Source organism: Scyliorhinus canicula, chromosome 10 (genome assembly GCF_902713615.1).
Source record: "Scyliorhinus canicula chromosome 10, sScyCan1.1, whole genome shotgun sequence".
Taxonomy (NCBI): Eukaryota; Metazoa; Chordata; class Chondrichthyes; order Carcharhiniformes; family Scyliorhinidae; genus Scyliorhinus; species Scyliorhinus canicula.
Window position 1 is genome coordinate 137,756,958 of NC_052155.1, and position 13,478 is coordinate 137,770,435.

The 13,478-nt window shown below is 41.6% G+C and overlaps 1 protein-coding gene across 1 annotated transcript in view; it reads right to left on the bottom strand.

Annotated features, from left to right (window-relative positions):
• Positions 1 to 6,398: 6,398 nt before the first annotated feature.
• The window catches only part of LOC119972676 (exostosin-1-like), a 255,149-nt gene continuing 248,069 nt past the window's right edge, over positions 6,399 to 13,478 (bottom strand). The window contains exon 11 of the mRNA XM_038809779.1: positions 6,399 to 9,812. Within this exon, the coding sequence (XP_038665707.1) occupies positions 9,627 to 9,812 (186 nt within the window). The 3' untranslated portion in view covers positions 6,399 to 9,626. The remainder of the gene's footprint in view (positions 9,813 to 13,478) is intronic.

The window sequence follows — 13,478 nt, forward strand, 5'->3', positions numbered from 1 at the left end:
GAAGTGTACCATAGGTCTTCTTAACCATTCTATCCACTTGCCCTGCTACCTTAAGGAACCGGTGTACATATACACCAAGGTGCCACTGATCCTCGGTGCTTCCCAGGGTCCTGCCATTTATCATGTATTCCTTTGCCTCGTTTGTCCTGCCCAAATGCATCACCTCACATCTATCTGGATTGAATTCCATTTGCTACTGATCAGCCCATCTGACCACCCCATCTATATCCTCCTGTAATTGAAGGCTATCCTCACTATTTACCAACCCACCAATTTTCAGATCATCCGCAAACTTCGTGATCAATCTTCCTGCATTCTTATCTAAATCATTTATATAAACCACAAACAGCAAGGATCCCAACACTGATCCCTGCGGGACCCCACTGGACACAGGCTAGAGGTTACAAAAAGAATAAAACAACAAACTAATGGCTGTATATCTGAATGTACAGATATTCAAAACAAAATAGGTGAATTGATAAGTGCAAAAATAAACAAGTATGATAGAAATAAGCAAGTACAATCTAATCGCCATTTCAAAGACATGGCTGCAGGATGACAAAGATTAGGACTTGACTATTGAAGGGTACGTTACAAAGGACAGGAAGCTACGAAAAGGTGAAAGGATGGCTTTATTGATTAATGGTGACATTAGCGCATTCGAGAGGGATGACCCAAGTTCAGGAGAAACTGGGATTTAGAAATGGTCTGGGTAGAGATGAGAAATGATAAAGGCAACAAGTCACTAGCGGGAACGGTGGACAAGCCCTCTCTAACAGTAACCATATGCTAGGATGGAGTATAAAGGAATAAATAATTAGAGTTTGTTGGAAAGGTACAACAATAATCATGGTGGATTTGAATCTGCATATAGACAGGGAAAATCAGATGGACAAAGGTAGCTGAGATGAGCAATTCATGGAATGGTTTCTGGATCGTTTCTTAGAACTGAACGGCAACCAGACAGTTGGCTATATTAGATCTGGTATTGTGCAGTGAGATAGGATTAGTGATCTCAGTGAACAAAGAACAAGAACAAAGAAAATTGCAGCACAGGAACAGGCCCTTCAGCCCTCCCAGCCTGCACCGATCCAGATCCTTTATCTAAACCTGTTGCCTATTTTCCAAGGTCTACTTCGCTCTGTTCCCCACCCGTTCATATATCTGTCCAGATGCATCTTAAATGATGCTATCGTGCCCGCCTCTACCACCTCCGCTGGAAAAACATTTCAGGCACCCACCACGTAAAAAACTTTCCACGCACATCTCCCTTAAACTTTTCCCCTCTCACCTTGAAATCGTGACCCCTTGTAATTGACACCCCAACTCTTGGAAAAAGCTTGTTGCTATCCACCCTGTCCATACCTCTCAATTTTGTAGACCTCAATCAGGTCTCCCCTCAACCTCCGTCTTTCCAATGAAAACAATCCTAATCTACTCAACCTCTCTTCATAGAGGCAACATCCTGGTGAACCTCCTCTGCACCCTCTCTAAAGGCGCCCCTTGGTAGCAGCAATCGTATGATTGTATTTTACATTCTGTTTGAAAGGAATAGGTCCATGATGAGCATCTCAAACTTAAATAAGGGAAATTATGAGGGCACAAAAGCACAGTTAGCTGAAGTGAACTGACAAATTAGGTTAAGGGATTGGTTAATAGAGATGCAGTGGCAGATATTTAAGGGGATATTTCAGAATACACAGAATAGATGCACCACAACGAGATCAAAATATCCCAACGGGAGAATCCATCACCCTAACTAAAAAAAATAAAATAAAGATAGGAGCAAACTTAAGCATTTAATTGCACAAAAATGAGTGGCAGGTCAGAACATTACACAGAATATTAAAAAAAAGAATAACCAAAAGATTGATAAGGAGGAGTAAGAGTTTCTATTGGCATTCCCGCGTGTTTGTCCCATAGAGAGAGTTTGGGGAATTAATAATGGAAAATAAGGTCTTCACTGTAGAGGATACTAGTAACATCCCAGTAATAGCTTTAAATCAGAAAATGGGAGGAAGAAACTCAGGTAAATTACAATCACCAGGGAAGAGCTACTGAGCAAAATTGTTGGTCCTGCAGGTTGACAAGTCCCCATGGGCTTCATCCTAGACTCTTAAAGGTGGCTAGTGAGATATTTGATGTACTGGTTTTAACTTTTCCAAAATTCTCTGGATTCAGGAAAGTTCCACTAGATTGGAAAATAGCAAATGTAACTCTTTTCAAAAAGGAAGGAGGCAGAAAGCAGAAAACTACAAGTCAGTTTAATAGTTGCAAGTGGGAAAATGTTAGAAGCTGTAATTAAAGACATTATAGCAGAGCACTTGGAAAAACTCAGGGCAATCAGGTAGAGTGAAAATAGCTTTGTGCAAAGGACATCTTTGAGTTCTTTGACAAAATAAGCTGTGAATAAAGGGGAACCAGTGCATGTGCTGTATTTTGATTTCCAGAAGGCATTTGATAAGGTGCTCATAGTCATAGAATGCTTACAGCATTGAAACAGGCCCTTCTGCCCAGCTTGTCCATGCCATCCAGTTTCTATCACTAAGAGAGCTAGAGGGCAGTCATAAAAGTGTCTCTTTTTGGTTGTAAGGTGTAATGAGTGGTTTGCGTGGACAAAGATCTGACAAATAGAGTATAATGTGGGAAAATGTGAAACTGTCCATTTTAGCAGGAAAAATAAAAATGCATGTTATTGAAATGGAGTTTGCAGAACTCATGTAGAGTGATCTGGGTGTCCCCGAGCATAAATTTAAAAAGGTTAGTAAGCACGTACAGCAAGTAATTAGAAAAACTAATAGATTATAATTTATTGCCATGGGAATTGAATACAAAGGAGCGGTTATGCTTCAGTTACAAAGGGCATTGGTGAGACTACACCAGGAGTAGTGTGTACGGTATTGGCCTCATTTAAGGAAGCGTTTGAAGCAGTTCAGGGGTTTACTAAAATAATATCTGGATTGGGCAGGTTATTTTAGGAGGAAAAGTTGGACAGACTAGTCTTGTATCCTACTGGAATTCGAAAGAGTAAGAGGTAACTTGATTGAAACACGAGATCCTGAGGGGTCTTGACAAGGTCGACAAGGAGAGGATGTTTCCTCTTGTGGGATCACAATTTACAAATAAGGGGTTGCCGCATTTAGGACAGAGGACTTTTTATCTGAGGATTGAGCGTCTTTGGATCTCTTCCTCAAAAGACAGTGTAAGCAGATTCCTTGAATATTTTAAAAATAGAGGTACATGGATTCTTGATATGCAAGGGGATGAAAGGGTAGACAGTAGGAATGATTACAGAGTTGAAATTACAATCAGATCAGCAATGACCTGATTGAATGGTGGAGCATTCAAAGGGCCGAGTGGTCCACTCCTGATCCTAAATTCATTTGTCTGTATGAACAACCACTGAGTGAATTCTTCTTTGCAGGCAACTACGCTCTCTTTGCACATATTCCAGAGGCTAATCAGCTGCTTGCTGATTGCTTTACTCTAGCCTCAGTGATTTGGCATGACAATAAGTATGGGAAAAACATCTGGCATTAACGTCCCTCTACCCACGTACTCCAAGATTCCACAGTCACCATCAACAACACACATCTGTTTGGTACACAAGTTTTGCTCCCTTGGAATATCCTCTCCAATAACACCACACTGGATGATGAAATCAACCAGTATCTGATATAAGCAAGCTCAGCATTTGGCAAATTCACTCAAGACTTTGGAAAGGGAATGGAGTTTGTCTCAGAACAAAAGATAAAAGTCTACCAGTGGTCTATAAAATAGTGCTGCATATCTGGCATTGAAAACATCACTCATCAGAACTCAGCTTCGCTGAGTCAGTCATATGGTTCCGCATGGAGGATTCACTCATACTAAAGACTGTACTCTATAGACAGAAAAGCACAGGACAACCTGAAGCCACCTTCAGAGCTTGCAAGCTGGATTCCAATGCATAGAAAAAAATAACCTTGTATAGACCCAAGTGAAGAAACATAGAAAAGTACAGCACAGAACAGGCCCTTCGGCCCTCGATGTTGTGCCGAGCAATGATCACCTTACTCAAGCCCACATATCCACCCTATACCAGTAACCCAACAACCCACATTAACCTTATTTTTTAGAAGTCTCTGTCATCAAGCAATTTTGACATGTCAAATGTCTTCGGGACAAGCAGGAGCAGTACAAACCCAATGCTTCCTTCCATTCCTCTAATACTGACTTCATATGCAGTATTTTCAATCGGCCATGCAAATCGGGACTTGGCCTAACATCGCAGGAGACAACATCAACCTAGACTATAAATCGGTCTTTTTTCTTTGTGGAATACTCCTCCGTCGAAGTGATGGGAGAATCCATGAAGGGTGTACTTTATCCATGATCAATCAATTAGAAACTTTCCAGAGACTTGAGGTAGTGGGCCTTGATGGACTGAAAAACACTCTTTTGCACTTTACTATCATATGATTCTATTTGAACAAATTAAGGAGAATCGCGGAGGCCACGGAGAATACCAGGTTGGGCCCGCTAATGATATTCAAATGGTTTTACTGTACCTGCACTCCGGTACACATTGACGCTGCTTGAGGTGACAGAGAATCACGATTTGCCGTCAAATTCGTGCCTGCCGTGACTTTGCCGTCGGAACCTATTCTCCACCCCATCGCATTTCGCGATTCTGCCATCGGCAAATGGAGACTTCTGCCCCCAGTGTTTTGGCCTCAACTGTTTTCTGTGGCAGTGAATTCCACAGGCTGACCACTCTCTGGGTGAAGACATTTCTCCTCATCACTGCCCTAAATGGTCTATCCCTTATCCTCGGACTGGCCCCTGGTTTTGGACTCCCCCACCATTGGCACAGTGGTTAGCACTGCTTCCTCACACCGTCAGTGACCCGGGTTCAATTGGGTCACTGCCTGTGTGGTGTTTGTACATTCTCCCAGTGTCTGTATGGGTTACCTCCGGGTGCTCCGGTTTCATCCCAAAGTCCAAAGATTGGCCATGCTAAATTGCCCCTTAGTGTCCAGGGATGTGCAGGTTAGGTTCTGGGGTTATAGGGGTAGGGAGGGGTCATTGGTTGAGTGAAAATGTGCAGCCTACTCATTTGAAGGGTATGTGCAAACTCAATGGCTGAATGGCCTCCTTCTGCACCATAGGGATGCTATGAACCGGGAACATCCATTCTGCATTAAGCCTGTCAGTATTTTATAGATTTCTACGAGATCTCCCCTCATTCTTCTGAACTCCGAATGACTCGATCTCTCCTCATATGTCAGTCCTGCCATTCCAGGAATCAGTCTAGTTAAACTGCTCTGCTCTCCCTCTATAGCAATACCATCCTTTTTCAGATAAGGAGACCAAATATTCACAGTATTCCAGCTGTGGCCTCATCAAGGCCCTGCATAACTGCAGCAAGACATCCCTGCTCCTGTACTCAAATCCTTTTGCTCTGAAGACCAAGATACCATTTGTCTCCTTTACCGCCTGCTACATTGCATGCTTACCTTCAGTAACTGGTGTACGTGGACACCCAGGTCTTGTTGCACATTCCCCTCTTTCAACTTGCATCCATTGAGATAATATTCTGCCTTCTCAGTTTTGTTACCAAAGTGGATAACCTCACATTCATCCAAATTATACTGCACCTGACATTTATATGCTCAATCACTCAAAATTGCCCAAATCACACTGAAAGAACTTTGCATCTTCCTGACAGCTCACCCTCCCACCCAGCTTTGCACCATCTGCAAATTTGGAGATATTGGCGATCTTGTTCCCTCATCTAAATCATCAATATATATTGTGGACAGCTGGAGTCCGAGCCACTGTGCCCCACTAATCAATGCCTTCAATTTGGAAAAAGACCCATTTATTCCTACTCCTTGTTCCTGTCTGCCAAATAGTTTTCTATCCATCTTAATACATTACTCCATATCCCATGAGCTATGCCTAATCCCATGTGGAAGGGCAAAAGCATGCTGGCTTAGCCAGCAATGCCCACATCCTATAAAAATAATGTTAAAGAAACAGCCTGCAATAGTTTATTAGAATGTCTGATAAACAACCAAAAAAGTGTCATGTCTTTAGCAATACAGAAGATGGTAAACTGAAAAGGGTGGCACATTTAGAATTTTACACAAGAAACTAAGGGGAACAAAAGTTAAAACATGGAGCCATTGCATCAGAAAAGAGGCCCACAATCATTTCTGCAATCTGAGAAGACTAAATGAACAAAGCATTTGATTAGTCTTCCCAGAATCACACATGAAACACAACTCATGAAGAGCAAAATGCACAAGGGGAGGATGTGCTTACATTTACTGGAAAACCACATGAAACATGCAAGACACAACAAAAATAATTATTGAAGGGTTAGTCACTAAGAAAATTGAGATATCAAAGAGTATTATCAAATATCATTTATTTTTAACAAAAACAAATCTTACAAAATTTCCATTTATTTTCTAGTCTTTTTAAATCATTTATAGCTATAAAAGTGAACCAATGTAATACTACTAATTACAGAGGCAGAAATGTAGGGTGTGGTGTGGTATGAGGGTTAATGGAATACTTTGTGGATGAACATTATAAATAGGCAAAATTAATAACCGTAAAGAAACATGCAGCAGTAGAATCTGTAACCTTGGGACTGAAAAGAAAAATTCCCCAGGAATGTCAGTAATCATCTAACAATTATTCCAGTGCTCCTGAAGCAAAAGGTCTATCTTGGGGAAGAACTATCTTAATCACCCTAATATAATCATTTCTGCCTCTGAGTAAGACTTGAAAACATGGCGGGACTAGATTGAAGGTTTACTTGGAATTTATTTTTCTTGCATGTGCTATGGAAGTCTTGAAGAGCTTTTGTCTCTGGAGTGGCTCCGGAGAGATACAGTTCCAGTTTTCTGTACATGTTCTGAAAAGGGTTACATTCAAACATAAATCTTTGACTGTAATTCACTCAGCGAAATAATTCATATGATTATTTATTTTAAAAACAAATCAAGTCCAAGCTGCTTCCCACAACATGTGCTTGTGTTTCTCTCCTCTGGGAGCTCTGGTTTCCTCACCAAAGATGTGGTTAGGTGGATTGGCCATTCTAAATTGCCCTTTAGTGTCCAACGATTAGTTAGGGTTAAGGGGATACGGAGGGGGTGTGGGCCTTGGTAGGGCGCTCTTTGAGGGTTGGTGGGCCGATTTGTTTCCTTCTGCACTAGGGATTCATGATTCTATGAATACTAATAAAATTTTAAAAAATCAGCTTTGCTCAACAATAAAAGATAGGAAGCCATTTCCCCTATCACATTTTAGCAGTATCTTTAGATTTGAATATGTTGCAATTAATTTTTTTCATAATTAGTTATTTCAAACTTGATAATAGCAACCTCAACCCACTTCAGCAGATAATCTGACGGCTGTTGACTCCTTAAACCTAAACATGTAAAATTCTAAAAGGTTGGTTTAGAGTTTAAACAAATTTGTCTACTTTTAAAAAATATAATTTACATTACCTTTCAGTGCTTAAAAAAAAAATCGCATTTACTTGCCAGAATTTCTTCAACTGCACTGATTACTTTTTCATATTTTGATACCACAGATAACCACAACTGACCTTGTAGAAAATGCAAAAATCAAGAATTTAAAAAACGTAGAAAAGTTATCAACAGGCAATAAAGTAACCTAGGGACTTGATGTTTAAAGCTGTTCTCTTTTTCTTCAATTTTGCCAGTTTATTTGCTTCCGCTCTGCCTTGTTTGCAAATTTTATGCAATTAGTCCAAAGAAAAATGGACATTCCAAATGTAATAAAAATATCGCCAAAAGGCAAAGAAATCGAGTGGGGAAAAGAAAACTGTAACTGTAACAGCTCTGGGTGACAGCAGTCCAGCATGTAAACCTCTCCCTTACCAGAACTAGCTAGCAATAATTGTGACATACAATTACATCAGTATACATTTGTAAAGGTACACAAAGAATGGTAGACAACAGGAAGTGTGCAAAAGCTGCCAGGCTACAGAAAACATTAAAACAGAAAAGCAGCAGAAAATGTAGTGAAAAAACAAAAATCCATTTTACGATGTTCATGTTCAATAGCACAGACATATTTAACTTGCAAATGTTTCTAAGAATACAATTAAATTAATGAAGATATCTCTGTATCAGATGGAAGAGTCTTTGGTGATACTATCTATACAAAGGCTACTTTTGATGGAACTATAACTGGTTGAAAGCTAATGCAGTAAATCACAATATATGGCTTGTATTCTCTCCACTCCTTTGTAGGTTTAATCCCACTAACTGTGTGTAGTTGTGTTATTCCAACCAGCAGGGAATTTATTTTTATATAAAGCAATGAGACACTATGAAAAACATTGGAAATGTTAGAAAACCTCAGAAATGTACATCTTATACAAAATAATTTTTGTTTTGCTTTACAGTTAACCATCTAATTATTCCCACATTGCTTTGTCAGTTTGTAACCATACACTATACATAATTCTGTCAGAATAATAAATATACAAGATTATGTACATTATAACAAGGCCCATTTTTCACATCCTTAATTATGAAATGTCTAAAAGTTGATTGGAGATTCAGCACACGAGATGAACTGGGATTTCTATTAAAATAAATGAATTACAGATATAAAAACTAGGCTGAACCATTATTAACCAAAATAAAGTGATCAAAAGGCCACACTCAGCACTCCTTCAAGTCTTCAGACATTCAAGTACCTGTGAGCAAAGGCTAACATAGCCCTGCCATTTAAAAAATAGAACTTTATTTAGAAACAAGGAGCTACCCCTTGTATGAGCACCATATGTGCCATTCACTTTAAAATACACACAGCCAATGTTTCAGTTTCAAAGGTCAGCCCAGTGACCCTGTGAAAGCCATACAGGAAGTCATCTGAAGGCATATTAACATGCAAGTATGTGCACATATTTCAACTTAGCAATTTCTATTTGCTTGTCAGATGTCCCCGCCCTCTCCTCCCACAGCTGATGAGGATGGAGTTCCTACATACATAATAAGGGTTATCCTGAAGTGAGCATGGTTGTGTGTGTTTTTTTAAAAACTTCTTTTGCATGCTAACAGTAAACATGGCAGACATTATTGGTGAAACCCAAACACACGCTCAGTCATGACAGCCCTAATGCCCGTTCCATTACAAGCCTGATGGCTACCCACTGCAAACATTGTTCACTTTCCTAATGCAAGCCCAGCTTAAGTGGTATAAATTAGCCTTAAATTAAGTTCAGGCCAAAATTTAAGACACTCGATTGTGATTAACTGAATAGTGTTTTACTTTGTTCTTCACAGTGCTGATAAAATAATTGTTAATTGATCTTCACACTTTCAAATTCATGGACTTCTGATGTATGTTCCTCCCGACTGTCTCAGACCAGTCACTCAGGATTGAGAAAATGATTTTAAAAAATTTTAATGGCCGTATAGATCTGCCAGTCAGTCAATAAGCCGATAACAGAAATTCTCAATTCAGGAAAGTCTGTCAGGTGCATCGTGGGGTGATAGCCAAGAGTCACCTTGCACAAAGTGTTATTTACTGAGCTCAGGATGGACATTCTATAGGCTGGCTTTAATCACAATGTTGTCCAATGACTGTGTTTGTTAGAGTCGCTCAATGTCTCGATACTTCTTTCTCAATATGGAGACCTGGTCTTTGAAGAGAACTGGGTCAAGTCTCATCTGGGAGTGGATCAATGGCATGGATCCAAACCAACTTGCAAACGTGTTCATGCAGGTCTGCCGCTGAGCAAAGTGATCAGGATCAGCCCATCGGGAAGCTCTGGAAGACTGAAAAGTTAAAGATAATTACATTTACCTGAACTCAAAAATGTAGATATGCTGTAAACAATATATTACAATTAAAAAATAATATACACAATACAAATTCAGCTTGCTAACAGAAGGGAAAGGAACAGAAAAAATAATACACCCATCAACATTTGGAGAGAGGAAAGACAGGCTAATGTTTCACATATATACCCCTTTTTTTCTTTACTACTTGCAACACAATGTAGCCTATGGGTATTGGTAAAGTGAAGATACCAGCAAAGCCTGATGGATAAAGAGCTGCAGTGAAGAACAGGATTTGCAGCCTGGGAGAGAGCACTGGAGCGGATTGGACTGTGCTGTTGATATGCCTTGAATAAACAAGTAATCAAACACAGACCATTGTGTGCCATGTTCCTGATCGAATTACGACCAGAGTAAGTCATGACACTTGAGCATTTGTGACCAGAAAAGAGTGATTAATTAGTGTTGTCCTGCGAGTTTGTGACTCGAAGCACGAGCAAGACTGTATAAAAGGAAACTTCTGAAATGATAACCTGCAGGAATAACCATCATAAGAAGCTGTGTCCTGGGTCCGGGCAGAAGGGACATCGGGATCCAGGGGAGCCTGATCATCTTGCCTCTTAATGGGTGGTATTTAGGTCCAAACCATGAGTTTTGATACCTTTGCAGAACAGAATTTTAATACTTTTAAGAGAGCTTTTGATACCCTTAATAGTAGGGTTTTGGTACTTTTGGGGTAACTTGGTAAGGTACATTAAAGGAGATTGCTGTCCGACAATTTGAGTTTTTTGTCCGTAATGCTGGCTCACTCAAGATTGAGGTGCAACAACAACTACAACTATTTCCTTCTTGAACTGTTAGTCTTAAAAATACACTCTTCCTTCATGTTTGGTTTGGTTTTCCAGCTGAATTGGGAATAATTTTGCTTGGGTGTGTTCTTATCTAACCAGTTGGAAGCCAGGAAATGTGTAATAGTTTCCTTCCTGCTCCCACAATCCTTTTTTAAAAAAAGAAAGCGTTTTCATTGGCATTTTCAATTTTACATAGTGAAATTTGTGTCTGATATTTCCAGTCTATATAGCTCTTATGTACATACATGCTTTCTTGATTTTTCTTCTCCTCCCTCCCCCCCCCACTTCCCCTCTCCCTACCTCCCCCACCCTGACTCCTCTTGTTTTCCCCCTCTTCCACTCTGGGTGTTCTATTACTGAACTCCTGTTTTCCCCTTAATTTAATAATCTTTATTGTCACAAGTAGGCTGACATTGCAATAAAATTACTGTGAAAAGCCCCTAGTCGCCACATTCCGGCTTATATTCGGGGTACAGAGGGAGAATTCAGAATGTCCAAATTACCTCACAGCATGTCTTTCAAGACTTGTGGGAGGAAACCGGAGCACCTGGAGGAAACTCACACAGACACGGGGAGAACCAAGTTGGGAATGGAACCTGGGAACCTCTCACCGTGAAACCACAATGCTAACCACCATGTTACCATGCTGCCTTCCACTACTCCTTCCTTCTGTGGTTTTTGTTGCAGGATTTGTGGGTTCGGAAGCGGGGTGGGGTGGTATTCCTGCCCCCTCTCCCTCCCCCCCTCCATGCTTCTTCTTGTGGTTCCCCTAAGTTTCCTCCTCATTTCCTCCCCCATTACCCTTTTGTACCTCTTAGTGCTGTGTGTTTTTGTCTGCTCTTCCCCATCTCTCCCTCTTTCCCAAGTCGCTGTTGACCTGCCCCAACAACTCTAGGCTCTATCCTGGACTTCCTCCAATTTCTCATATAGCTGCCACTCACTGACATCACCCACAGACACACTACGGTCCACACATATGCTGATAACCAGTTTTACTTCAGTGCAACCTTCATCAAGCCCTCCATTGTCTCCGATTGCCACGATGTTTGTCCAATATCCAGTCTTGGATGAGGATAATTTACCTATCTAAATATTGTCTTCATTACAAAGACAGCTTACCTCCACCTCTGTATCATTGCCTGACTCCACCCTTGCATCAGCTCATCTACTGTTGAAACTCTCGTACATCCCATTGCTACCTCTAGACTTGGCTATCCAATGTACACCTGGTGAGCCGCTTATCTGCTGCATAAACGTTAGGTTAACCAAAACAGCTGCGCATATCCTAACTTATACCAAGTCCCATTCACCCATCACCTCCCTGCTTGCTGATTTACACTGGCCCCAGTTTGGCAATGCCTTTATTTTCAAACTATCATCCTGGTTTTCAAATCCCTCCATAGCTTCCCCCCTCTCCATCCATCCACCTCTAGACCTAGAGCATTCTGATATCTATACTGGTCTAATTTTGGAATCGTGGCCATCCCCACTTTTAACCCCTTCACCATCGGTGAGGTGGTTCTACCTCTCCAGAACGTAAGCTCTGGAACCAAAGAGAAATGCTGGAAAATGGCAGCAGGTCTAGCAGCATCTGCAGGGAGAGTAAAGCGCTAACGTTTCGAGTCCAGATGACCCTTTGTCAAAGCTATGCCGCAGGTTTCGCATTTTCCGTCCCGCGAAACATTGACCTAACGTTTATGCAGCAGATAAGCGGTTCACCAGGTGTACATTGGATAGCCAAGTCTAGAGGTAGCAATGGGATGTATGAGAGTTTCAATTATCGCGCCATGCGCCGTTGGGATGGCCTCAGTGCATCACCTGAAGGCCCTCCCCGATGTTCTGCCCCCGATGGGCCGAGTTCATGATGACATGGTTCACTTCTGGTCCCAGCTGTGCGGGAAGCTGGCGTGGCGGCTGTGGCCTGTGTCCAACACCGTCAGTCGGATAGGAGCCATGCTGCTGGCTGGAGAGGGGGGGGTCTGGTGGGGGGTGTCCAGGCTGGCCTTTTGGGGGGGGGGGGGGGGGGGGGGCAGAAATGATGGGGGCGGCCAGTATCTGGCAGGTCAGGTTGCGCACGGCCGGCGCCATGTTTTACGGCATTACTGCTGCAGGTCGCTGCCGTGTGAATGCGCAGCCACGGACCCGGCCATTCTGCGACCATTTATTTTGTGGAGGTCGGGAGTTTTACGCCAGCCCCTCACCAGTCGCAGCATCGGTGAGAGGGTGCCGCCGATTTTATCCATGTAAAACACCATGGATCCTTGTCACTTAGCCTCACAATCGGAGAATCTGGCCCCAGATCTTTCTATACCAATGAAGGAGCCAATCATGGATTCTTTAACCCCCTCAATAAAAAGAATTCGTAAGAACACCAGTTCTGAAATGATATTTTACATACATCACAAGGCTCAATAAAACCCCAGCCTCAGGCATCATTCCACATATTTATACAGAAGGACCAGCAAATATACACACAATAGGTTTGGATTACAGTCAGTGTGATCAGCACCTGCTAAATGAACTAACCAGGAATACAACAGAATACAATGTTGACAAATGTGAGGTTATCCATTTTGGTAGGCATAATAGCAAAATGGATTATTATTTAAATGGCAAAATATTAAAACAGGCTGCTACGCAGAGAGACCTGGGTGTGCTAGTGCACGAGTCGCAAAAAGTTGGTTTACAGGTGATTAAGGTGGTAAATGGAATTTCGTCCTTCATTGCTAGAGGGATGGAGTTTAAGACTAGGGAGGTTATGCTGCAATTGTATAAGGTGTTAGCGAGGCCACACCTGGAGTAGTGTGTTCAG